This window comes from Mytilus trossulus, chromosome 3 (genome assembly GCF_036588685.1).
Source record: "Mytilus trossulus isolate FHL-02 chromosome 3, PNRI_Mtr1.1.1.hap1, whole genome shotgun sequence".
Taxonomy (NCBI): domain Eukaryota; kingdom Metazoa; phylum Mollusca; class Bivalvia; order Mytilida; family Mytilidae; genus Mytilus; species Mytilus trossulus.
Genome location: NC_086375.1, coordinates 16487676 through 16513048, shown reverse-complemented (window position 1 = coordinate 16513048; position 25373 = coordinate 16487676). Strand labels below are relative to the sequence as shown.

Genomic DNA, 25373 nt, shown 5'->3' with positions numbered 1-25373 from the left:
GAAATATTTGCCACTGGACGTTAAGCAACCAACAATCAATCAATCAATCATTCAGAGGATTTTTTTTTGTAAAAGTTAACGGACAAAAGATGAGGAACTCATTTGTGAAGGCAAAAGCCAACACATGCCCCTTAGCAATTTGGACAAGGAGATCTTTAATGTGGTTTCGTGTTCCAGACGCCTGAAATGTTTTGTGTTAAAGGTTAGCACATAAAGGGGAACGTCGGAATGTTAGATGACAATTAAGACTGTGTCTGTGTCATTTTGGTCTCTTGTGGACAGTTGTCTCATTGGCAATGATACCAAATCTTTTTATTATAAGACACAGAAGGTCAAATTCCCCTCCAACGAGCACAACACTCTCGAAGACTGGACGCATATCTTTGATATATATTTGGTCTCGTATGTTTAAGATTCAGTCAGAGACATATATATACTTTAGTATACATGTCTCTGATTCAGTCAAAGAGTAAGAAAAAATAATATTAACAAATCTTAGTATTTCGCGTATTCATAATATTTATCAGTACCTATTATTTTTCATACTATAGTAATTTTGAGAATACTTCGAGTAATGAGATTCTATGAAAAATCATATTTCCTCCATAAATAGTTTCTCCTGGTGCCACTAGCAAAGTGCGAAATTTGTCCTCCTTCTGTCCTTTGCAGAGATTTTTTTTTACTTGTAGGGGATTTAAAAATTGGAAGCAGTGAGAGAACAAAACTGTACGTGCTGAAATGTCTCGCATATATTGTATGATGTATCTGATGTTCCTAATGCAGTAACTAAAACCCGTCCCCTTTTCACGAATACTAACTAGATGATGATCTACCAAATTAGACTGATTGGCCAAGTGTGTACTAGTAATGAGCATCAAATTAAATTTACACGGCCGGTCCCCTTGGAAAGTTACTTCAACAGTATTATATATAAGATATCTTTTGATTTTAAATCATACTTTGTGAATCAACACGGGGTTGTAGGAAATAAGTTAAAGCAGAGACACATAATACAATTTCTGGCTAAAGTGATTCACCATTATAGACATTTTGTTAATTTTCTCAGATTACTTAATTCTTTTGGCCGTTTTGGTAATATCCCTTTACAATTTAACTTATTTTCACTTGCTCTTATCTTTACGGGTTACAATAAGTTCTACTATGCATATATTTAACTATTCGTTAAATTTCCCCAAACTAGAAAAAAAAATTACGACAAAGCGGGTAAAGGGAAGTAACTGCAGTTACACTCTTCATTTAGAAGGTGTGAATCTTGAAACGATAAACAAAAAATATTTTTTCATTCCAGTTGTTTATGTCAAGAACAAGGTATTTTTCTTCCAAAAAACATAATTTTATTGAAAGAATAGACTATGATGTCTTTGAGTATGATAAACGCACACAAAAACTGTATCTGCCTCACCCATCGAAGTACATCGGGTGTGGTCACTCCTCACACAATAATGTGACAATTTATACATTTCCTAGTAATCCTACATATTTACCATTGGAATCTAACGAATTTATCCAGTTACAGGTTGAGTACAAATCTCATCAAATGACTTAAGAGGGTGGTAAAGGGTTATTTTCGTACAACGTTTTCGGCCTTTTTATTTCAATTGTTTTTGTGTTTTGATGCTTTTTTCTGGTTTTCTGGAGTTTGGTTCCCCTTGTTTATTCTGTTTTTTGTGTAGGTACTCTTTATTTCTTGTGCTTGTCCCGCATTTGATTCAGAGGTAAACCTTACTAATTCAAAGTGGCCCCATGCCAGATATCATGGATATATTAGATGTATGGTATGCAATGAAGTCCACGAAATTATCATGAATAATATTTTTTTTTTTAATAAATACATTGTACCAGATGTTAAAATATGACTGCAAGGAATATAATGTTATATTTCTCTGATCAGACACGAGGGGGGGGGGGGGGGGTTAGGTAGGCGGGGTCCTGATCTTAAAGAAATTAACAGAGCTTTCTGCATGTATATTTCATTATTTTAGATCTACAATTTAAGATTGCAATAGAAAATATCAAAACCTTTTATGATAATCATAAAAAAAGTGATTTTTTATAATTACTGACGAGACAATGGTTTCGTTTAAAACAATTCAAAGCTGTGATGAAATACATATTTGAAATAATACATGTCTATAACCTTTTTGGAATAATACACAGCTACAGTTGCAAACTTTCCAGAGGTGCTATACAGCACTTTGATTATCTAAGCTTACAACAATCATTTAATCTGGTGTTGAAATTTAACTTTATTTTACAGGAAAATGACATGAAAAGTGAATAAATAAGAAATGACTATGGGGGAAAACAACAAAGCTATGTATGGAAAGATGATCTTAGATGTGGTCATTGGTCCTTTGTTAGAAAGTGTAAGTATTGGAGAAATTCTCTAAGTTGGCACTATGCTGTACATGTAGAATGAGAGATTATTTTGACTTACATAACTTATTTCAATTCCAATTGTTTGTTTACAATATGAAATTCAAATTTTGCCTTCCACAGAAATTGACTTAGAATGTGTTTATTTGTATGAGGTCATGTTTCATCATAATGTTTATGCACTAAAATCATTCATGAAGTTTTACAGATTTTATTCTGATTGAAACTTATAAAGTTTTGTTTCAGCTCTAACATATTATTATTTTTGTTATGCATTAGAATGTAGTTGAAGAGTTACTGACATCATTTGGGATTTGCCAGTCACAAATATCTGATTTACTGTCTCTCCTACCTTTAATTTGTAATTCATTTTTGTTTATTTGTGTATTTTATAGTTAGAAAAGAAAGATAAGTCATCAGCACAGACATTAAGAGCTTCTTTTTCAAAGGTAAGGATATAGATTGAAACCTGTCTACTTGGATTCCTGAACAAATTCTGAATTATCCATAGACCTGTGTAAACAAAACTTGTTCAGTAGTTACAAATTTTATCTTTATAAGTTTATAAGTGTCCTGTTCCTTCAGAGCAGAGTATACATCAATGAGACAGCAGCCCAACAACAAAAAATGCCATATGTCACTATACATATTTCACTGTAAAAATCACCAATATATTCAGGTTTGTATCTGTATTTGTGCAGTTTTCTAATGAATGTCAAAATATATTAAAAACTACTGTGGATTCATTTATTTTCATGGGTATCAATTTTCGTGTGTATCAATTTTCGTGGATTGCTGAAAATTTGTATTTTTCGTAAAAATTTGATTTCGTGGTTTTGCCAATCTCTGTATACGAAGTCTATGGGCAATATGTTATTCATTGAACATTTGAATTCGTTGTTCACATGTACCCATGAAACCCACAAAAATTGGCATCCAACAAAAAACATGAATCCACAGTACTTGCAAACACATTCATAAAAAGACATTTTTCAAAAGTCAAATTTATCTTTTGGCCACATCATTTCAGCTAAAATATCTAATAAATGTAATTCCTAAAAGTTTAAATTTTACACCCACATCTCAATTATCTGAACAAATATTAATTTCTGAACATCAACTATACAAGGCTTATAATTTTGTATGGAAGAAACATGTTTCATTTACAAAAGACTCATCAGTGATGCTTGAATAAAAAAATGAAAGGCCGAAATTTGAAGAGCATTTTAGGTGAAAAAAATCCAAATTATCAATATATGGTTACGGTAATCATTTTATAGTGAGGAAAATCCCTCATACAATTCAAAACAAGTACAATGTGAATAAAAAAAAAATATAACATAAATCTCATGCATGATTAAAGGTTGACACAACAGTGCCTGGATTTGTCCATGATTTCTTGAGGGGTATCCTGAAGAAAGCAGACATACATGACCACTTTGATATATGTGAAACACTGCTAAGATTAGGTGATGCACAAGGATATGATGGTATGTACTGAAAACACATTTATTTAAACAGTAGTATTCATTAAGTTGTGGTCACATTAACTTGAAGTGTAGTACAACACATAATATTTATAATATGAACTTTTTAAGTTGTATGACAAATAAATAAGTTTTGACTTTCATTTCACAGTTGAATTAAATATAGAAATGTATTAGTGTAAAATTAGTACATTGCCAAGTAAAAGTTTGAGTTTAGATAGTTTACAATCAAGCCATTAACACATTCCAAACTTGGAACACATTTTGATGTTTACTTTTATATTATATATTAAATTTTTATTGTAACCCATTGCACTCTGAACCCAAACTGAAGATATGATTTTGTGAAGTCAGTACATTTTAGGTGAAGTTTTTGGTGAAAGTTGTGGTCTCATCAATCCACAAGTCAGGGGCCTGTAATTCAGTGTTTGTCATTTGTGGCTGTGTAAACCTGTGTTACGTATTTTTTTCGTTATTTTTTTGTGTACATTTGTTAGGCCGTTAGTTTTTCCCTTTTAATTGTTTTACTTTTGTGATTTCGGGGCCTTTTACAGCTGACTATAGGGTATGGGCTTTGCTCATTATTGAAGGCCATAAGGTAACCTATAGCTGTGTAATTTGGTCTCTTGTGAAGAGTTGTCTCATTGGAAACCATGCCACATCTTTTTTTTTTATAAATCAGTATACTTATTCATACAGTTTAGAACTTTTAAAGTGATATACCCAGTTATGGTTTGACCATGATTTCATAATTCACTAAGCAATATGGACATGTCATTTATCATGTGATGGTGTGAAATAAGTACATTCAAAGTTTTTGGCCAGATTGTTATTTTTCAAGGTTCACAGAACATGGGAATGTGATAAGTGTGTTATTGGCATGGTGTTCTGTGGAATTATATTCTTTTTATAAAACAACAGGTTTTTAGTGTGTTTTTAATGTATTTTATACAGAAATATTAGACAACGAATTGACAGGTACAATTGAGTGTTTTCTAGGAATCCATCTTACAACGTTTGACTAGCACGCATATCAGCACCTGGCTTAACAATCATATAGAAACTTGGAATCCACTAAAACAAATAACTTTCATTCCTTCATATACTTTTTAAACCTACTACAAACATATCAAAGTGGCTTTCACAAGTGCATGTCTGAAGGATACTTTAAAATGATAATTTTGAATAAAGCATTCCATTAGGATATCAAAATTATTGAGAGCGCTGTTGTTTTTTTTTTAGATAACACTGAAGATTGAAGAAATACTTTATTTTGTTCTTATAATAAGTGAAAATGAATTTACCAGTCCTTTTGATTCATTATTATTTTTGGGATACCAATTTTAATGCGTTTGGTGTGTACAGGCAATCCCTGAATTAAAGTGTTGAAGGAGGTGCAAATTTTGCTAAAGGCTTGCATGCAGACTTTTCCAAAACCACAAAATAAAATATCCAAGAAATTGGTATTTACGTTACTCCACAGTAAATAAAATAGTAACTAGATTTAAATGATCCTCTTTAGTTATTATTAAAGACCTTTGATAGAGTATACTGTTTAAATATTCTTTCTCTAATTCTATGGAAATTTATCCCTTTCGGAACCCATTGTATAAAAAAATTTAATCAACGTGTGGTTGCTGGTGATCTCAAAAGATCATTGGATGATTTTAAGGGTCATGACCTTTTTAGCTAACTGGATGAATCAAAATTTGACAACAGGTGTTAATGAAATTGACAACTTCGTGCAATGTGAAAGGCACTCGAAGTGGATTTTCAGTTAACAAAAAAAGAAAATGTCTTTTTAATCATTAGAGAAACAGATTCTTACATAGTTACTTGTGGATTATCGGATTTATCCAATCTCGATAGTTAAATTATAAATTTTAAAGTCCTCGCCGAGGCGGCTCGGACTTTAAAATTGACAATTTAACTATCTCGATTGGATAAATCCGATAATCCACTGGTATCAATGTAAGAATCTATATATAAATTACAAGACATATGAGATAAAAAAAAATCAAAAAAATCTATACTTTTTTCCTTTAACTTATTTTTAATCATATCTCATACTGCATGTAGCTGGTTCGTATTGTCTCTCCTGTCTTTAACGGTATACTGATTGTGACAGTCTTTTCTCCTTCAATATAGAAATGCAATTGTTCCTTTGAAATGTGTTTTGTGGATAGTTGTCTCATTGGCAATCATACCACATCTTTTTTTTTTTAATTTAATTACTAAAACACAATTTGCTTTCTTCTGTCATCTTTTGTTGCATTTAAGTGTGTATGATTTTTGTTTAGAGCTAATTTCCTAGTGCTTGTAGAGTGAAACTTTGGTTGGCTTGCTTGATTTGTTTGTAAATTTTGTATAAATGTTAACTCAACTATCGAAAAAAAGATTGTCATAGTTAAACCTGTATATATTACATTAAAGTTTGATTGGACATAATCCTGATTACAATTGTACAATTTACAAACAGCAAGCAAGCCAACCAAAGTCTTGCTCTACATGCATTAGGAAATTAGCTCTAAGGGTGATGGGAGTCAGCTATTTTATAAAATTGCTTGATTTCTGATTTTGTTCTGAGAGGATGATCAATCTGTCAAAAGTTTGTTTTATATTTTTGTGCTCAAATGTTATTTGCAAACGGTTATATGCTTCTTTTGTTTATTTATTACACTTGGAAATCTCACATAGCCTTGTGGTTGTTACCAAAACATCAATAATTTGTACTAATCAAATAAAAATTTATTGTTAAATTTTACTTCTGTATGTATATATAAATAATTTGATGCCTATTTCTTGATATAATCTAACTGTTGAGTAGAGACTGTTACATGTATACACTATAAGAAAAGTCGATTGTTTTGTAATATAAAATATAAAATTTGTTACAAGCTCCTTGGTTGAGTCAAACAAAAACCAATTATTCAGAGAACAATTGGAGGTCTTTCCACCAAAATCAATGTGTTTTAATATGAAAGTTGTTAAATTAAGTTTAAAATGTCAAATCAATCGTTATCTGATAGCTTATTGTACACTGATTCCGAAAATATATGTTTTCTATACTTTTTTTTTTAAATAAGGGAGATGATTTGTTACTTCCGGTTTGAAAAATGTCACTTTCGATACTATTCAAGTATTTACTTGACACTGATTCCAAAAATATCTGGTTCTATATACTTTTATATTAATAAAGTACCAAAAATAGCTACTTCCGGTTTACACAAGGTCACTTCCGGTTGTTTTTTTCAAGATTAAATCGTTTGATACCTTTTGCAAAAAGTCTCATGGTTTTATCATGTATACATGTGAGTTAAAAGCAAAGGTCAAAATCTAGAACGTCAAATTAAGCTATGACCTTGAGATCAAATTCAAGGTCATAAACCAAGGACCTCAAATCAAAAGACCATAGGTCTTAATTATATTTGGTTGATCAGTTATATCACTATACACATATTTTTAGAAACAAGAGGGGAGAACACTCCCTTTTACATTCAACATACCCCTGTAATCAAAATTGACGTGTTACGACATGTCGCAACTAACAATTTAAAAAAAACAATTTGCCGATATCTTATACGGTTACTGGAAATAAGTGGAATTAAGCCAAATTCAAAAATTGGAATATGACCTTGACCTAATTTTCATTTCTTTTTGGACCAAGGACCTCAAATCACAAGATCCTAGGTCTCTATCACTTATGGTTGAGGTTTACAAGATAGAAATGCATATCACTTATATCAAATGCATAAGGGGAAATAACTCTCATATGGAGCGCTCATATTGCTTCCTTCAAAATAGGACAAATCATGCGAAGGCTATAACGAGCAATTGTGTAAACAAATTTGTCTTAATCTTTTATGGTTTTGAAGGAGTCGTGGACACAAAGAAAACAGCATCCTTCAAAGAAAAGTATTCGGTTACACAGGGTAAATTTTAAAAGCGCATTTACTGTTTGATATCATATACCAAATGTCTAAGCGACATATTGCGAAACAAATATTTATCGCAAGAACAAAATGAGGCGGAAGAAAAAAATAATAATCAGAAGAAAAACAATAGGTCTTTCCACAGAAAAGTGGAAAGACCAAAAGTAAGAAAATTTTAACAATTTCAATGCATATTTTAAAACTCAAAACACTTTTTCCAATTTCTGAATAGATAGAAATTTGACTAAAACTTTTGACTGCAAAAACTGAAATAGTTAGACTTCCAAATTTATGGCTGGCTTTTCTGATGAACAATTGTCTTAATATACAAATTTTCAATTTGCTTTGGCAATTGATGACCTATTATTATCACCATAAACAGAACTTGTACTATGCATTATGGAGGGGGGATAGTACCTTTGTCGGGACTCCGGGATCGGGTGATTTTAAGCTCGGGATTTCGGGATTGAGCCTTTCTGGATCCGGGAATTATTTATTTGAATTGCGGGATTTCAAGTTTTTAAGCCTAGGATTTCCGGATCAGGACCCCTCCTATCCCCCCTCATTATGGGAAAACAAATAGATAATATAGCCTAGGTATATTCAGTTATGTTTTCATGTTTTTCTTTGTTTATTAAAACACATTATGTACTCTTTATCTTTATAGCATCCAAAACCACACCAAGTGGAGCTGCTATGCATCCATCCAGTAAAGGTGAGAATATAAAAATAAGAAGATGTGGTATGAAATCCAATGAGACAACTCTCCACTAGAGACCATTGACACAACAATTAACAATTATAAGTCAGTGTATGCAGTGTATCCCAAACTCTGTCTGTACGACAAAATGTCAGACAAAAATTCATTTGGTCAGACAGAATTTTTAGGATTTTTGGTTGAATATATAGAAGAAAAATTCAAATTTCTTTTTCGGTCAGGCAACCTTAAAACAGTTTGGCACAGACTGGTGTATGGCCTTCAACAATGAGAAAACCCATACAGTATATTAAGCATGTTAACTCTGTTTCTTTATGTATTTACAAACAACAGACGTTTTATTGATCAGTTTGTTCTTAAGTAATTATTAAAAAAACACCTTTGATTAAGTTGTTTCACCATTATGTAAAATGATACAGAATTCTCAATTATGTACTAGATAGTCTCTGTTACTGGATTGTCTAGGTGATAGATATCAATTAAAAGACTTTATCAGCCTATTAAAATTAAATCATGAATATAATTTAAAGTTAGAAACTATTATGAGGTTAGTGCCAATATTAGTGAGATATTTGTTTGTGGTAAAGTTATTCATATTATATAATGCAAAGAACTTTTTTATTTTCTATTTTTTTTTCAGAATTAAGATTGCTCAGACCAGAACCATCATTCCAAGAATTAAACAGATGTGCCACAAACCTTAAAACCATATTAAGTCGCATTCCAATACAGATAGATGACCGAAAACAATTCCTAGAAACCATTAAGTAAGTCTTAGTGAAAAAAAAATATTTTAGAGCTTGAGCTTCTAATTAAAGAATGATATGGGAGATAATTCAATTTTTCTCAAGGAGAACTTTGAAAAATCATTGCATAAGACTGATTGGTGATCGTGTTTTTATATTGCTTGGTAAAACTATATCAAATTGGATTCACTAAAAAAAGACTCTTATATTATGTAGAACTTTGTATGGAAAATAACTCCTGGATACAAATTCTATTTAGTCTTTTTCTTCTGCAGAACTCCCAATTGAGAGATTTGTTTACTTTGTATACCTCAAGCTATTTCATTCCAATACCCGGTATAAGGAACTCATTATTATTTGATTTTAAAAAAATAAAGCGTATATCAAAAAAAATGTTTTGTCTTCAGAAGAAGTGCTTTTCAGTGACAGTTTATGAAGATAAAGAAGAAAGAAAGATGGTAATAGAGATTGTAAAGATGTATCCTAGCTTTTAAGTTTGAAATGAAAAAAAAATAGAATTGTACATATAATCTTAAAAATTAAAATGATGTAAATTTCTTATGTTTTATTTTCCCAGAGAGATTGCTGGTTCTATAAAACATTTATTAGATGCCTTCAATAAAGTGATAGCTGAGATACCTGGTGGTGAGAGTGGGAGTAAACAGGTAAATTTTAACATAAAATTGTTTGTCTTCTCAAAACATCAGAGATGTTATGTTGAGGAACTCCATCAATGGCATCAGCAGACCATATCATAAAAAAAACTAATGAACTTTTTTCTGTCAAATTTACAAATATTTTGTGTCATCTCTAGCAAAATGTAGTAAAATTATCTAGGGCATAATGGGGCCTCGGTGGTCGAATGGTCAAAGTAGTTACTTCTGTAATCACTAGCCAGTCAAGTCTTAGGTTGTGAGTTCAAACCCTGCTGGTGTGTGTGCACTTGACTCTAATCATAATTGACTAGAATTGTCAGTTTTTCGTATCTAAGGTTGGTTGTTTTCTCTATGCACACTGGCTTCTGCCGCAAATAAAAATTGATTGGCGGCTAGGAAATTTCCTTTATGGGGAGCTTAAAAGTGGCTTTAAAACACCAAAAATCAAAATCAAATCTAGGGCATAATAATTAGTTTTATAAGAAACTCCAACAAAACCATGTAATATAATATCACATTAGATAACATCAAACATGTATATAAGCCAATTCTCTATAAACATGTATTATATCAATCTGTTAAATTTACGTAAATGAACTAATTTCATTCAAATTCACTTATATTTTGTGTCATGATTAAAATACAATACAAGTTTATGAATAAAGAGACCGGTGTAATGGTATAAAAAAACAGGATTTTGTTGGGGTTGATTGTTGTTTATGTAATTTCCAGTGGCAAATATTTGTATTAAACTAGAATAACGTATTAACAAGGCAGGTTGAGAGAATTGGACGCCATTGAAATACCCAAAATAGCCCCCAATCCCCACACACCTCTTGATTTTCCACTTCAACAAATCTTTTTCTGCTCCCAAAATCTGTGCTGAAGCATTTGAAATATTAAAAGATATATATGGTCGATTGAAGTATCCTATGTACTGTAAATGCAGAAATTATTGCAATGTTTTTATTATTGCATGAAATCGATGTTTAAAATCGCAATAATTAAAATTGACTTATGAAATATTTGTATTAAACAGATTTTCCCCTTAAAATCGCAAAAATTAAAATCTTATCACAACTATAAACGCATTCAATAATTTCTGAATTTACATTAATTCAATTGCAGGAACTTTTAATGTTTATTATCTATAATTTTTTTACCTCTGTTTTTAGATTTTAGAAGATAGGAAAAAAGAATTTGTAAGATATTCTAAGAAGTTCAGCAATATGCTAAAAGCCTTCTTCAGAGATGGCAGCCAGTAAGTTACATAGATAACATATATAAATATAAAATAATGATATGTGGTATCAATGCCAATGAGATAACTATCCACCAGAGACAAGGAGAAGGATATCAACAACTGTAGATCACAATTGACTTTTAAAATTTTCTTTTGCTTCTTTTTTCTTAGTCTCAGTTTTATGTTTTGTTATTCATTTTTTAATATTTCTTACAAAGCTTGTAGTTATTAAATGTCTAGTTCACACAACCATTTGATTTGAATTGATTTTGAATCGAATTTCGCTAATCGCGTTAACTCACACAATTCCTTTTTAATTTGAATTGATTTGAATTGGTTGATTGAAATAACATAAAAAATGTGATGCACACATACATGTGATGGACTGTAAAACTCAGATCAAGAGATTGGGAAGTTTGGGTCTGGAGATAGGAATCAGATAAGGAGGTTTTTTATTGCCATAAATTTTTTTCTCAAATATAATCATGTGATGTATAAAAATTGTCTTTTGAAGTGTTTTTCAACTTTCCATTCAAATGTAAGATGTTTTATTTTTTTTCTTTATTCAATCTAATATCCTTTTATTGGAGAACATTCTTGAATATCATGCCTTTTATATACTTTTGATTCTCATTATTCGATTTAACAATTGCTGCAAAATGAACAATTCTTTTTTTTGTCTGTAGCATTTTTCCATGTTTCTTAAGGAATCACTGTAACATTATATCTGTCTTTGAAGAAATAACATAAAAATGTGGTGAACACTGAATAACCCGGGTAGCATGTTTTTTAAAAGTGTCCACCACATTTTTAATGTTATATCTAATAGTCCGAAAAAATATTACAGTTACTTCTTATGATTGAATTCTAAATTCCATTTTAAACAAGCACAAACCATGAATAACCATTGATGACGCCACAGTCATATGCAGCTGGTCATATGACTGATTCATATCTTGCAACTGCAAAATAATTTAAGGTCATCCAGAGAGATGACATATTTTATCCACAATCTAATTATATATACATCTAACTAACTGTGAAATTTAGATCTAAGCCTGAAAAAGAAATATAGAACCCTTACATAATTTCCAAATTATTTTTTTTTATTTTGTCCTAAGACATTTAAAATCATTTACTTATCATCCTCTTAAGATTATTTGTTAAATTTATATTTCATTTATATTCTTTTAACAATTTACATTATTTAACTATTTAAAGGAAAATAACTTTAAACAGCAGAAAACAAGGGGAAGTAACCAAAATTTATAATTTTCAATTATTTTTATTACATAACGGCAACGGCAGTAAGCGTTAAATCGTTAATAAACAGTATATTTGACACCCGAGCTGGCAAGTGAAGCCATATAATTATGCATGCTCCTTGTTTTACAGGGAAAATTTAACTTCAGGTAATGACAGTTAAACTGGATATGGCGGCTGATTCTTTTCACTCACGAAATATTTCATACACATGATTTTTTTCTCTTCAATGGGAGGACGGGAGGAGACCCCTGAAAATAGGATTATTGTGCTCCCGTTGAGAGGTTCACATGTATGTGCACACTGAATAACTCGTGTAGCGTAGTGGGTTATTTTAAAGTGTGCACCACATTTTTTATGTTATTTCAAATAGACAGAAAAAATATTAGTCATTCCTTATAATTTAATTCTAATATCCATTTTAAGCCGGAATAAATCATAAAAAAGGATTGATGAGACCTTGGTCACATTACAAAATTATGTCAATAAGCTGATAGCCATAATACTGTTGGCCAATCAGAAGACATGTTATAATCCTGGTACCTTCGATAACTATTTACATCCCAAATTGAATTATTAATAATTATTTTTGATCAGACTTTGCGGTAAAAATGGTTATTGGTTATATTCACAGAATTTGCTTCATATTGCCAGAGATATTGATGTATTATATTCAAATTTTTTTCTCTTGCAGAAGACAGAATGTGTTTCTAAGTGCTAATTTCTTAATCTACCAGACGAATGTCATTTTAAGAACTGTGAAACAAGAAACAGAGAGAGAATGAATCTCAAACCAAACATGCATCATCTAGATGTCTGCTGTATAAACATTTAGTTTGATTTATTTTAGCAAAACCTTTCTTTCATTTTTATGAGGGAATTATTTAATAGTAGGCTACATACATATGTAAACCTGGTAAATGTTTGTAGCGGTTTTATTTTTACTCATTTTCATACCAAAACAAATTAAATTATTAAAATATTAACATATTTGATAATGTATAAATGTAAAAAAGTTGACAACAATTACTTTTATGTGATGACCATTAATTATGTAACATTTTCAAAAGGAATCTCTTTTAAGAACTTGGTTACTTTATGAATTTTTTGTTTGTTTGTCAAACCACCGGGTTTAACTGTCAATTGATACTTTTGTTATCAGCTTTCAATTGTAAAATAGTGGATAAATGTTTGGATTAAGAATTTATATTTGACAAGTGGTTTAGTGGTGGCAAGTTCTGGGGGTTGGAACCCCCCCTTTTTGGACGATCAATGCATTTGAATAGGGACATATAGTTGAACACACCCTTTTCAAATGAATAGATCTGCCCCTGGTAGGAAATTGTATCTATTACTGTAAATTAAGAAATTATTGCGTGCACTTATTATTGCGAATTTTGGAGAATGGAGTGAAATGCGAGATTAACTATTGCGATTTCGGGAAAATCTGCATACAGTTATATGAATCATTTAACAGAATGCGAGTTTTTATTATTGCGATACTCATTCAGTCGCATTATTTGCATTAATAAAAACCTCGCAATAATTTCTGAATTTACAGTACTTTATTTGGCCTAAGATGAAATACCTCACTTGTTTTACGGTCCCATATTGGTAGATTAAATTAAATTGGGACACTGAGATTAATGCTTCTGCTCATCATTGCTTAAGTAAGGCTAGGATATGATAATCCATTTATTAGATGCTTGAATAAAATATAATAATACAAAGAACTTTTCAAATGTTCGGTAGAAATGTGTCTCACTTATCAGTACTTAAATACATGTTTATTTGAATTTTTAATTGCATCCTGAGGTCTTTAACTTCTAGTATTTAAAGAAAACTGTTGAACCTTATGAAACAGCCTCATTTTCAGATTTTTTTTTATTCAATTGGGATAAAAATAAGAACCTTGCCCAATGAAATAATTTACCTTATCAATATGTCTTATAAATATATGTGTTGATGTTATTTCAAAGGCAAATAAATGTCTCTTCTCATATCTCCTTCTTCTCTTTATGTAAGCAATAGTCAATAGTCATAATGTTCTTGCCTAGAATAGATAAAGCATGCTTGAAGCATACATTTTTTCATATAAAATATATATATAGACATTGTTTATGATTGTATAATTTAACTATATCTTCAATAATAGACAAGTTGCTGGAAGAAAGAATAAAAATCAAATGCAGTTTTCTTAACAATGTGTTAATGTAGGTTGATATATTTTTCTAATGTGTGTCAATAATCGACTGGTAACTTTTTGCTATAAAAGTTTAATTTAGCAGATTGAAAAATAACCTTTGGGATTTTAAGTCCCCCCTCATCTCTTTAATATCTACCTCATAAATAATTTTGATCTTTTGACAAAAAAATCAGAAGAGTCGAAGAACTATTCATTTCTTGAACATATATCAGATATTCTTATTTAAAATAATGGTAAGATGTACAGTACCTCCTTACCTGACATAACATTTGGAAAAGTGCTTAAGAATCAATTTATATATTTAATGATGGTGGCCTTATTGAATTTAAGATTTTTGTTTGCTGATATTGAAGACTTTACATTCTGTTCATATTGATATAGAGTCCTAATCTCTATGGGTGAACGAACATTCCATTATAATACAAATGGCAAATTTATGTTATTTATTTTTCACTTTTAAGAGGCACATTGTATTATACATGTATTTAACAACACTTGTCCCATATATTATGTGTAATTTTGTCTCAGTTTTTGTGTAATCTTGAATTAACCATGATTTATTATTCCATATAATTTGTCAATTGAAAGTTGTCTCCCTTTATATATTTCCATTTTCAAGATTGTTTCTTTTTTAGAGGTGGGTACCTTGTACATATTTGGAAATTTGGTTACTATGGCAGAGGGGGAAAATATAAGAAAAAAACAGAAATTACAATCAAGAATATTATATAAATAAAGATGTTGAAATATCAGGAAATTTTGAAATATATTAAAAAAAGTTATGTAAAAAAAGTATGTAGTACACAAATGTATTATCTTATTAAGTTTTATTCAAATTTGATACAAAATATTTGTTCAAAATAGAAATACATGTATCACTTTCAAGACTTTGGTTTCACAGTCAGAATTTACCAAATATTTTTGAGTATCCAGCACAACATGGCAGCTCCCAAGTGATAAAAGATGGAATGATTTTAATTACTGTTATATTAAATTTTTTTTAATTTTAACTGATTTGTTTCTAGGTGCCAGTTTACTGTATACACAGGTTTTTTTTATTGTTTTGAGGTGAAAGTGTTTATATTGTTTAACTGATAACCAATTTAATTATCTTGTAATACACTTTAATATGCAAAGATTTTGTCTTGAGGTGAACAATATAAAGAACAAAACTTTTATAAAAAATTTACGTTCTAGCATTTTAGTGTTATATCTTGCACAAAAGCATAAGTTTTTCTTTCATTTATGTTTTTGTCAAGCCTGTAACATACATGTATTGTATTCCTACATTCCACCAGCAGTGTAACATTAAAGTCCCATTTGTGTTTTTTTTGTGGGATTTTTTCAAACTTAACTGATAAATGGACTGGGTTTTTTTTTAAGCCAATATTACACCTGGGCTTATCCATTCAAGACACAAGGTTCTAAGTAATCTTTGTTTTTTTTCTTTTCACGCTAAGAATAAGATTTAGAAATGTGTGATGTAGCTACTAGCTTTCTCAGGTATAGAGGAGATTGAAATGACATATTTCTTATCATCTTGTAATTGTTGATGTTAGATAACATTTGTGATTCCATAGGTTCTAACTCCACTAAAATAGAAATAATATAAATGCATGATTTATACATTCTCTCTAAACATGGCTTATATCTTCAGACTTGTTTTTTCTATTAAATCAATATTTACTATGGATTTGCTATTATTTTCATAACACATGTATTTTATGTTTTATTTTATTGTATCATATATTCAGATCTGAAACATGTATAAAATCATTAGAAGCTACAATGTGTTGTTTATTTTTTTTAATTACATTTTATATCTCATATATTGGTTCTAAAGTCAGCATCTACTAGTCCATTATAAGTGTTGATCAAGATACAGAATTTAATAGAAAATTTTAAACTCGCTAATTGTGTAAACTTTGTTTCAAAGTTAATCCTGTGTAAATTTGAAAACTGTAAAACTTTTGTATCCAGACAATGAACAATCATAAGTTATTTATATAAAAAGATGAATATAGGGTCAAATCAAAAACTAGAAGACAGAAAAATCCCATAGTCAAAATAAAAAAAGATGAACAGTCTACCAAAAGTCTGTTTAAAGCTTAACAAAAAACTTCACATTGATTAACATTAACCTATCAAATACCTGAGGTATACTCATGTGCTCTGGAATGGTAAGCAGATCCTGCTCTACTAGTGGTATCTGTCATGTTGAGCATGTCAATTTTAAAAAAAAATGGTGATAAGTGGCATTTGGTGATGTCGAACGGGGGAACAATTTCACCTTCTGATTAAAGAATTAAACTGCTGCTATTATAAAAAAAAAACACCTCTTATCTTATTTTGTAAGTTCTTGAATCTTTTGGAACAAATTGTTGTTAAGTTTCCCCCAAAAAATCAATGTACCTTTTCATAAAAGTGTGTCTTAGAATCATGATATTGTTGAATATTGATTTGTCTAATTTGTGACTCATTGGTAATAAAATGGTTTCTAAAATGGTACTATTTCAGAAGTTTATTTGATGACCCAAGATAATGGTTGGATTATTGCTTAAGTACTTTTGTCTGTATGGAATACATGTTTCATGGTGCTCTCTCTTAACTCTTCATTGATTAAAGCTACATGGATAGTAACTTTAGGGATCTTTGATCAGCTTTAGGATGACAGATGGTTTACATAAATTTTTAAATTCAAAACTCTCATATTATACATTTGTATTGGTATGCTATATCCAACACAAAGTAGGAACAAATACTATGCTATTATTCATCAGAACTGAGTATGTTTAATAAATATGCTGTGGATTCATTATAATTTGTGGAATGCCAATGTTCGTTGGTTTCAAACATGAAACAAGAATCTAGATGTTCAACAACGTACACATTTGTATGCCTTAATATTAAAGACAACGATATCAAAACTCCACGAAAATGCAAAGTTGCCTCATTCCATGAAAATTGGTACCCACTAAAAATGAATGAATCTGCAGTACAAGATCCAAACAAATATTTGACAAATTCATCAGAAAAATTATATGTTGAACTGCATTCTTAAAGGTTCTGTCTTTTTTTGATGAAGGTGTATTTTTATATGTGAGCTTGTTCAAGATCCTGTTTTTGAAACCAGTTTTTCATGTGACATTTGTATGATTGAAAACCTTCTACTGGACATATAATCACTCATTACCTGCCAGAAATACATCATTTAGAATGAGAAACAACTTAAATTAGTGGATTATCTAGTCTAAACAAAATTTCAAAGTATTTTAGTAATATATACTGAACGGCTTTAGAAACGCAACACTCATTTTGTTGATTTTTTTAACCAATTCTTGTTTGATTTTCTTACAATTACTTTGCATGCTTATCATACTTCTTTCTCCGTACAAACAATCAAAATCAGACTTACCTGTGGTTATTCAACATACCGAATTTTTGAAGTCGCACGAATTTCTTAAAACGAAATTTTGGACCCATGAAAGATTATTTCAGTTGTTTTGCTTTGTGAAACAGTTCTTTCAATCCTTTGCCTCACTTAAACCAGTTAAAAAATGTTGCTTCTCCATTTTGCCAAGACTGAGAAACAAAAATCTGAATTACCCAATAAGAATACTGCAAATATTAAAACATAAACGTGCTGCAACCATACTGTATGACTTCAGAAACTCGTCTTACTGTCCTTCCGACTACGACACAAGTAGACCAGATTTTTCGCTGGCCATCAATGAACAGATAAACGTTTAGTGACGATGAAACGGCAACAGAATTTGAATATGCAAAGTCATTTTCAAGACATGTTTACGGCCGCAACGTCAATTGCTTATCAAATTGCTGAGTGCCATTGAGTACAGATGCATGCCATAAATGTTTCCCATCAACTGAATTACCAAAAAAATTGACTGAAGGAAAACCTTGAAAGCCCTCAAGTTCCAAAAGTTATCAAAGGTACCAGGATTATAATTAAATACGCCAGACGCGCCTTCCGCATAATTGCCAAAACCAATTAATGGGTTGAACAAATGCAAAACCAGAAGGTGTAAAACAGAACCCAAAACATGTCAGACAGAATTTGTTAACCTTTCTGACAATTATTTTGGCGTTTATAACATGCAGTCGTCGTTTTTGACGGGGACACATTCATTCAAAAATAACACCAAAATAATTTAGTGTTGCGTTTCTAAAGTCGGTCAGTATATTTTACTTCCTTTAGATCAGAGAAAAGAAAGGACCAGGTGTTATATTTTTTATTTGGCCTAAACTTATAATTTTAAATATGAACTAGATTTATGTTTAGGTAATTGGAAATTAAAAACAAACAGGTGTTTACCTATGAAGTCACAATAAATGCAACTAAGATAGCATTAAGAAAAAGGCCTTTTTTACACATTGTTGTGAAAAAGATTTTCAAAATTGGTTATTTTAAAAGTGTTACACGATGATGACTGCTGTTCCCGTATTTTGACTATTTATTTTGTCTTTTTAGTTGACGCATCATTGTAAATACAAAATGTATAACGGAATTTGATGAGACTTTCATCAAAGTGAGAGGGTTAGCGCTATAGAACCAGGCTTAATCCACCATTGTCTACATTTGAAAATGCCTGTACTAAGTCAGGAATATGACAGTTCTTGTCCATTCGTTTTTGATGCGTTTTGTATTTTAATTTTGACTTGTCATTATGGACTTTCTGAATTGATTTTCTTCTTAGTTCAGTATTTTTGTGATTTTACTTTTTACATAGTTCTTGATGTGCAAAAGTATATAGAGTGCAGGCAAGCACCAACTTAATAATTTATTACAATGTTTGTCAATATTTATTCTTACAGTTTATTTCATAAAAATATTGCATGTGTGAAAATAAGAAAATTTTGTCATTTTTCACTAAAATTGGAATTTTGCTATCTATTTACTTAATCTCAATGAATTAGTGAATACATTTAAAGAGACAGTGTGAATGATCTACAATGAACATATAAATCTGCACAATTACAAAAAGACACACTTAGATCATAACAAATGACATCATATGGTCATTTAGAGGTTCCTAATCATTTGAAACTGATATTTGTCTGAAACATCATGTTGTATAGTTTATAAATAAATGTAGTTTTCATATGTTATGGTACAAGTTTAGTGGTGGATGCAGTGTTTAGAACCCCTTTTATATATTGATAAATCTATAATCATTGATAATTGTGTCCCCAAAATATTATGAAGGGTATTAATATCATATACATTTTGAAGTTATTTATTAAGGTCTTTCCTTTCTTAAATGGAAAGACCTTACTGTATTTCGTTTGTTTATTATTATTAGGTCTTTCCACTTTTCGTGGAAAGACCTATTGTTTTTCTTCTGATTATTATTTTTTTTTTTTTTTTTTTTCTTCTGCCGTCTGAGATGCTTTTTTGTTTTACAACATATCGAATGGATGTTTGGCCTATGATGTTGTTCAGTAATGGAGGTTTCAAAACTCACCCTGTGTTACCGAACACTTATTCTTATAGGAGTTATCTCCCCGCGTCCCCTTTTTCTTGTTATCGCTATATCTCAAAAACCGTATAAGATTTTTACAAACTGTTTTCACCAAATTGTTCGTCTACTCTTAAGAATGATTTGTTTCATTTGACTTGGGTGATCAGAAGACATCTTATGGGAGTTATTTCCCTTTGAAAATTTAAAATAAGCGATATGTTGGGTTAATTCATACAGTATAAGTTGTAATGGCCTACAGTCTTTTGATATGAAGTCCTTGGTCCATATTAAGGAAATTGAGGTCAAGGTCAAAGGTCAAGGTCATGTTATAAATTTCGAATTTTGCTTGTTATCGTTATTCAAAAGAAACTGTAACAGTTGATGATATGATATGTTTGCATAATCACTGTTTACAATAAGGCGCAACTTCAAATTATTCAGTCGAAGTATTTTGGTTAACCCTTATAGGAGTTTTCTCCCCTTATGTATTTGAAATCGTTATTTCTCCACAACCATACAAGTGATTGACATCGGACCTTCTAATTTGAGTTCACTGACCCATGACCTTGAATTTGAGGTCAAGGTCAAAGGTCAAGGTCATGTTATAAATTTGAATTTTGCTTGTTATCGTTATTCAAAAGAACTGTAACAGTTAATGATACGATGTGTTTGCCTAATTACTGTTTACAACAAGGGGCAACTTCAACCCATTTAAGTCGAAGTGTTTTGGTCAACCCTTTTAGGAGTGTTCTCCCCCTTTTGTTTTTGAAATCGATATTTCTCTACAACCATACAAGTGATTGACCTGGGGTCTTTTGATGTGAGATTACTGACCTATGACCTTGAATTTGAGGTCAAGGTTAAAGGTCAAAGTCATATTCTAAATTTTGGAATTTGCTTGTAATCTATATTCAAAAGAAACTGTAACAGTTAATGATACGATGTGTTTGCCAAATTACTGTTTACAACAAGGGGCAACTTCAACCCATTTAAGTCGAAGTGTTTTGGTCAACCCTTTTAGAAGTTTTTTCCCCTTTTGTATTTGAAATCGATATTTCGCAACAATTTTACAAGTGATTGACCTGGTGTCTTTTGATTTAAGATCACTGACCTATGACTCTGAAATTTAGGTCAAGGTCAAAGGTCAACTTGACGTTCTAGATTTTGACCTTTGCTTTAAATTCATTTTTTGTTCATTATAAAACAATTAAGTCTTCTGCATTTACCTATTAATCTTATTTTTCTATATCAGTAGAGGTACCAAATTACATCAACAAGGAGTGACCCTTTCTAACATCTTTTTTCAAATTTAATTCTAATTATCGAGGTGGAAAGACCTTCAATTGTTCTCTGAAGAATTGGTTTTTAATTAAGGTCTTTCCTTTTACTAAAGGGAAAGACCTTACTGTATTTCTTCTGACTATTATTATTCTTTTTGTTCCGCCAAACTTTGACAAATTTATCCGCGTTAACCGTAAGACGTGTCGCTTTCATATTCACACTTTGTATCGGTGTCATGAATACCTATACTGAACTCACCCTGTGAGTCAAAATATTTTGTCGGTTCGGAGTAATCCCTCCGAAACCCAAAAACCTTGTTATCGTTCTAACACCGTAACCGTAATAGGTAGAAGAAAAACGAAGGGTGAAATTTGTTCCGGACACGACCCCGGTTCTTAGTTACATTTTGATCGAAAAGATTCAACGACTCATTGGTAGGGTTATGCCCCTATGAAAATTAACCGGTGTCGGTTGGCCACCAAAACTCAGAAACCATAAGTCGTAGTCACCTAGGATCTTCACCAATCATCATCAATTTATGTCTCTTTGAAAAAAACCTCAAGGTCAAATTTGTATGTTGACCTTGACCTTTGACCTAACACCTTGTTATGGGATAATCTCAGGAACCATTATACTAACAGAAGTTTTAAATAGTGGAAAATGTTTGGATTATTATGGCGCAACTTTGTTACATTTTGACCAAAGAGATTTGACCTTTCGATAAGGGGCATAACCCCTGTTTTAGGTTTCTGAAAACACATAATCAGCTTTTACTATATAACCAAAGGTCCTAGACCCTTGGGGTCTTCGGTAATGGCGTTGGGGAGTAATGACCTTGATAAAGATCAAAAGGTCAAAGGTCAAGGTCATGTCCAAGATAGCGAATTTAGTGTTTTTAACCTTATATAAAGGATTTTTAGTGTGTTTTCGAGCTTTTTAAGGTTGACCTTGACCTTTTCAATACATTCTAGGTCTGTTGGAACATGTATTTTACATTACAAAAGGAAAGACCTCTCAATTGTTCAAGAACAATTGACAGTTTAATTATTATTATTATTCTTTTTCCTCGTCCGTTTTCAAAGTCCAAAATCAAGAAAAGTACGCAACATATCCAAATGATCTTTGGTATCATGTATCGGAGGTATAATATCTATCTTGTATTAGAATAACCAAGGTTTACTGTTTACCTTATAGGAGTTATCTCCCCAATTACAAAAAACACTGTTATCACTACTCCTCATAAACTATAAGACTTAGCGGCAAATGGTTTTTTTTAAAATGTTCCTTGCCAAAAGTTACAACTTCAAATTACTTTAACCGAAGCGATCCAGTGACCTTTTATAGGAGTTATTTCCCCTTGAATATTTAAATTTTCGATATGCATATAAATCTCATGAACCGTAAGTCATAAAGACTGCGGGTCTTCAGATTTGAGTTCATTGGACCAAAACTAGAAAATATAGGTCAAGGTCAAAGGTCAAGGTCATATTTTAGATTTTCAAAAGTTTTTCATTTCCCTATAACTATTGAACTGTTATAGATACAGAAAAATTAAGCAGTTGAAAATGATTGGTACTTCAAGGGGCAACTTTTTTACATTATGACTATACTGATTTTACCATCATGTAAGGGACATAACTCCCATTGATGGTTTTTAAAAAGCCATTTTTAGGCAAATCTCTTTAACAAAAGGTCATTGACCCATACGGTCTTTTGCAATGACCTTGTGGAGCAATGACCTTGACGAAGATCACAAGGTCAAAGGTCAAGGTCATCAAATTATGTGTTTTTTGGCACTATTTAAACAGTTTTATGTGTGTTTGAATTCCAATCAATCAATCAATCAATCAATCAATCAATCAATCAATCAATCAATCAATCAATCAATTAATCAATCAATCAATCAATCAATCAATCAAAGCAAGTTTCCGTTTCATGTGTTTAATACGGGATCCAAGGTCTCTTTTTTTCGCTTGTTTTAATTGACACTTTCCAACGTGTTTAACCAACGTGTTTAACCAACATGTTTTACCAACGTGTTTAACCAACCAACCAACCAACCAATCAATCAATGCATGTTTCTGTTTCATGTGTTTCATACGGGATCCAATGTTGTTTTTTTTCGCTTGTTTTAATTGAGCCTATCCAACCAACGTGTTTAACCAACGTGTTAAACCAACATGTTTAACCAACGTGTTTAACTAACCAACCAACGTGTTTAACCAACCAACTAACCAATCAAGCAATGCATGTTTCCGTTTCATGTGTTTCATACGGGATCCAAGGTTTTTTTTTACCGCTTGTTTTAAATCAGCCTATCCAACCAACGTGTTTAACCAACGTGTTTAACCAACGTGTTAAACCAACGTGTTTAACTAACCAACCAACGTGTTTAACCAACCAATCAATCAATGCATGTTTCCGTTTCATGTGTTTCATACGGGATCCAAGGTGTTTTTTTTTTGCTTGTTTTAATTGAGCCTATCCAACCAACGTGTTTAACCAACGTGTTAAACCAACATGTTTAACCAACGTGTTTAACTAACCAACCAACGTGTTTAACCAACCAACTAACCAATCAAGCAATGCATGTTTCCGTTTCATGTGTTTCATACGGGATCCAAGGTTTTTTTTTACCGCTTGTTTTAAATCAGCCTATCCAACCAACGTGTTTAACCAACGTGTTTAACCAACGTGTTAAACCAACGTGTTTAACTAACCAACAAACGTGTTTAACCAACCAATCAATCAATGCATGTTTCCGTTTCATGTGTTTCATACGGGATCCAAGGTTTTTTTTTCGCTTGTTTTAATTGAGCCTATCCAACCAACGTGTTTAACCAACGTGTTTAACCAACGTGTTAAACCAACATGTTTAACCAACGTGTTTAACTAACCAACCAACGTGTTTAACCAACCAACCAATCAATCAATGCATGTATCCGTTTCATGTGTTTCATACGGGATCCAAGGTGTTTTTTTTTTGCTTGTTTTAATTGAGCCTATCCAACCAACGTGTTTAACCAACGTGTTAAACCAACATGTTTAACCAACGTGTTTAACTAACCAACCAACGTGTTTAACCAACCAACTAACCAATCAAGCAATGCATGTTTCCGTTTCATGTGTTTGATACGGGATCCAAGGTCTCTTTTTTTCTTCGCTTGTGTTATTTGAGCCTATCCAACGTGTTTAACCAACCAATGTGTTTAACCAACAAACCAAATAATCAATCAATGTTTGTTTCCGTTTGATGTGTTGAATACGGGATCCAATGTCTTTTTTTTCGTTTGTTCTAATTGAGTCTATCCAAGGTGTTTAATCGACATGTTTAACCAACGTGTTCAACCAACCAACGTGTTCAACCAACCAACGTGTTCAACCAACCAACCAACCAACCAACCAATCAATCAAACAATCAATCAATCAATCAATCAATCAATCAATGCATGTTTACGTTTCATGTGTTTGATACGGGATCCAAGGTTCCTTTTTTCTTGTGTTAATTGAGCCTATCCAACGTGTTTAACCATCCAACGTGTTAAACGAACAAACCAACCAATCAATCAATTAATGCAAGTTTCCGTTTCATGTGTTAAATACGGGATCCAAGATGTCTGGGGTTTTTTTTTCGCTTGTTTTAATTGAACCTCTTTTACGTGTTTAACTAACCAACGTGTTTAACCAACATGTTTAACTAACGTGTTGAACCAATCAACCAACCAATCAATCAACCAGCCATATACCATAGCTTGCAGATTTCAATAGTATAGGACTGATGGTGTTTTAAATATATTTATATGTAACCTGAAGTGATTTCTTGAAAACCGCAAAACTGTTACTCTACTATTTCATACTTAAAAATATCTGCCAACAATAGTTTATTGTTATCAACTACAATGATATCTTACTGGAGGTAATCCTTATGTTGAACGAAAATGATTGTGACTAAATAATTGGACAT

The 25373-nt window shown here is 31.3% G+C and overlaps 1 protein-coding gene across 3 annotated transcripts; it reads left to right on the top strand.

Moving 5' to 3' along the window:
* Positions 1 to 1224: 1224 nt before the first annotated feature.
* On the top strand, positions 1225 to 15331 carry LOC134710258 (programmed cell death protein 10-like). Of its 3 annotated transcripts, none has more exons than XM_063570536.1 (10): positions 1225 to 1329; positions 2279 to 2387; positions 2793 to 2846; positions 3761 to 3887; positions 4839 to 4862; positions 8484 to 8531; positions 9175 to 9301; positions 9858 to 9945; positions 11112 to 11197; positions 13137 to 15331. In XM_063570536.1, the coding sequence occupies exons 2-10, from the start codon at positions 2310 to 2312 to the stop codon at positions 13225 to 13227; spliced, it is 723 nt and encodes a 240-aa protein (XP_063426606.1). In that variant the 5' UTR covers positions 1225 to 1329; positions 2279 to 2309; the 3' UTR covers positions 13228 to 15331. The 3 variants fall into 3 exon arrangements, with proteins under 3 accessions (XP_063426606.1, XP_063426608.1, XP_063426607.1); XM_063570537.1 differs by lacking the exon at positions 1225 to 1329 and adding an exon at positions 1436 to 1537; XM_063570538.1 differs by lacking the exon at positions 4839 to 4862.
* Positions 15332 to 25373: the final 10042 nt, after the last annotated feature.

Coding starts and splice junctions, on each gene's coding strand:
- LOC134710258 (XM_063570536.1), top strand. CDS start 2,310: ATGACTATGGGGGAAAACAACAAAGCTATGTATGGAAAGATGATCTTA. Junction 2,847..3,760: donor TAAGAGCTTCTTTTTCAAAG/GTAAGGATATAG, acceptor GCATGATTAAAG/GTTGACACAACAGTGCCTGG. Junction 11,198..13,136: donor TTCTTCAGAGATGGCAGCCA/GTAAGTTACATA, acceptor TTTCTCTTGCAG/AAGACAGAATGTGTTTCTAA.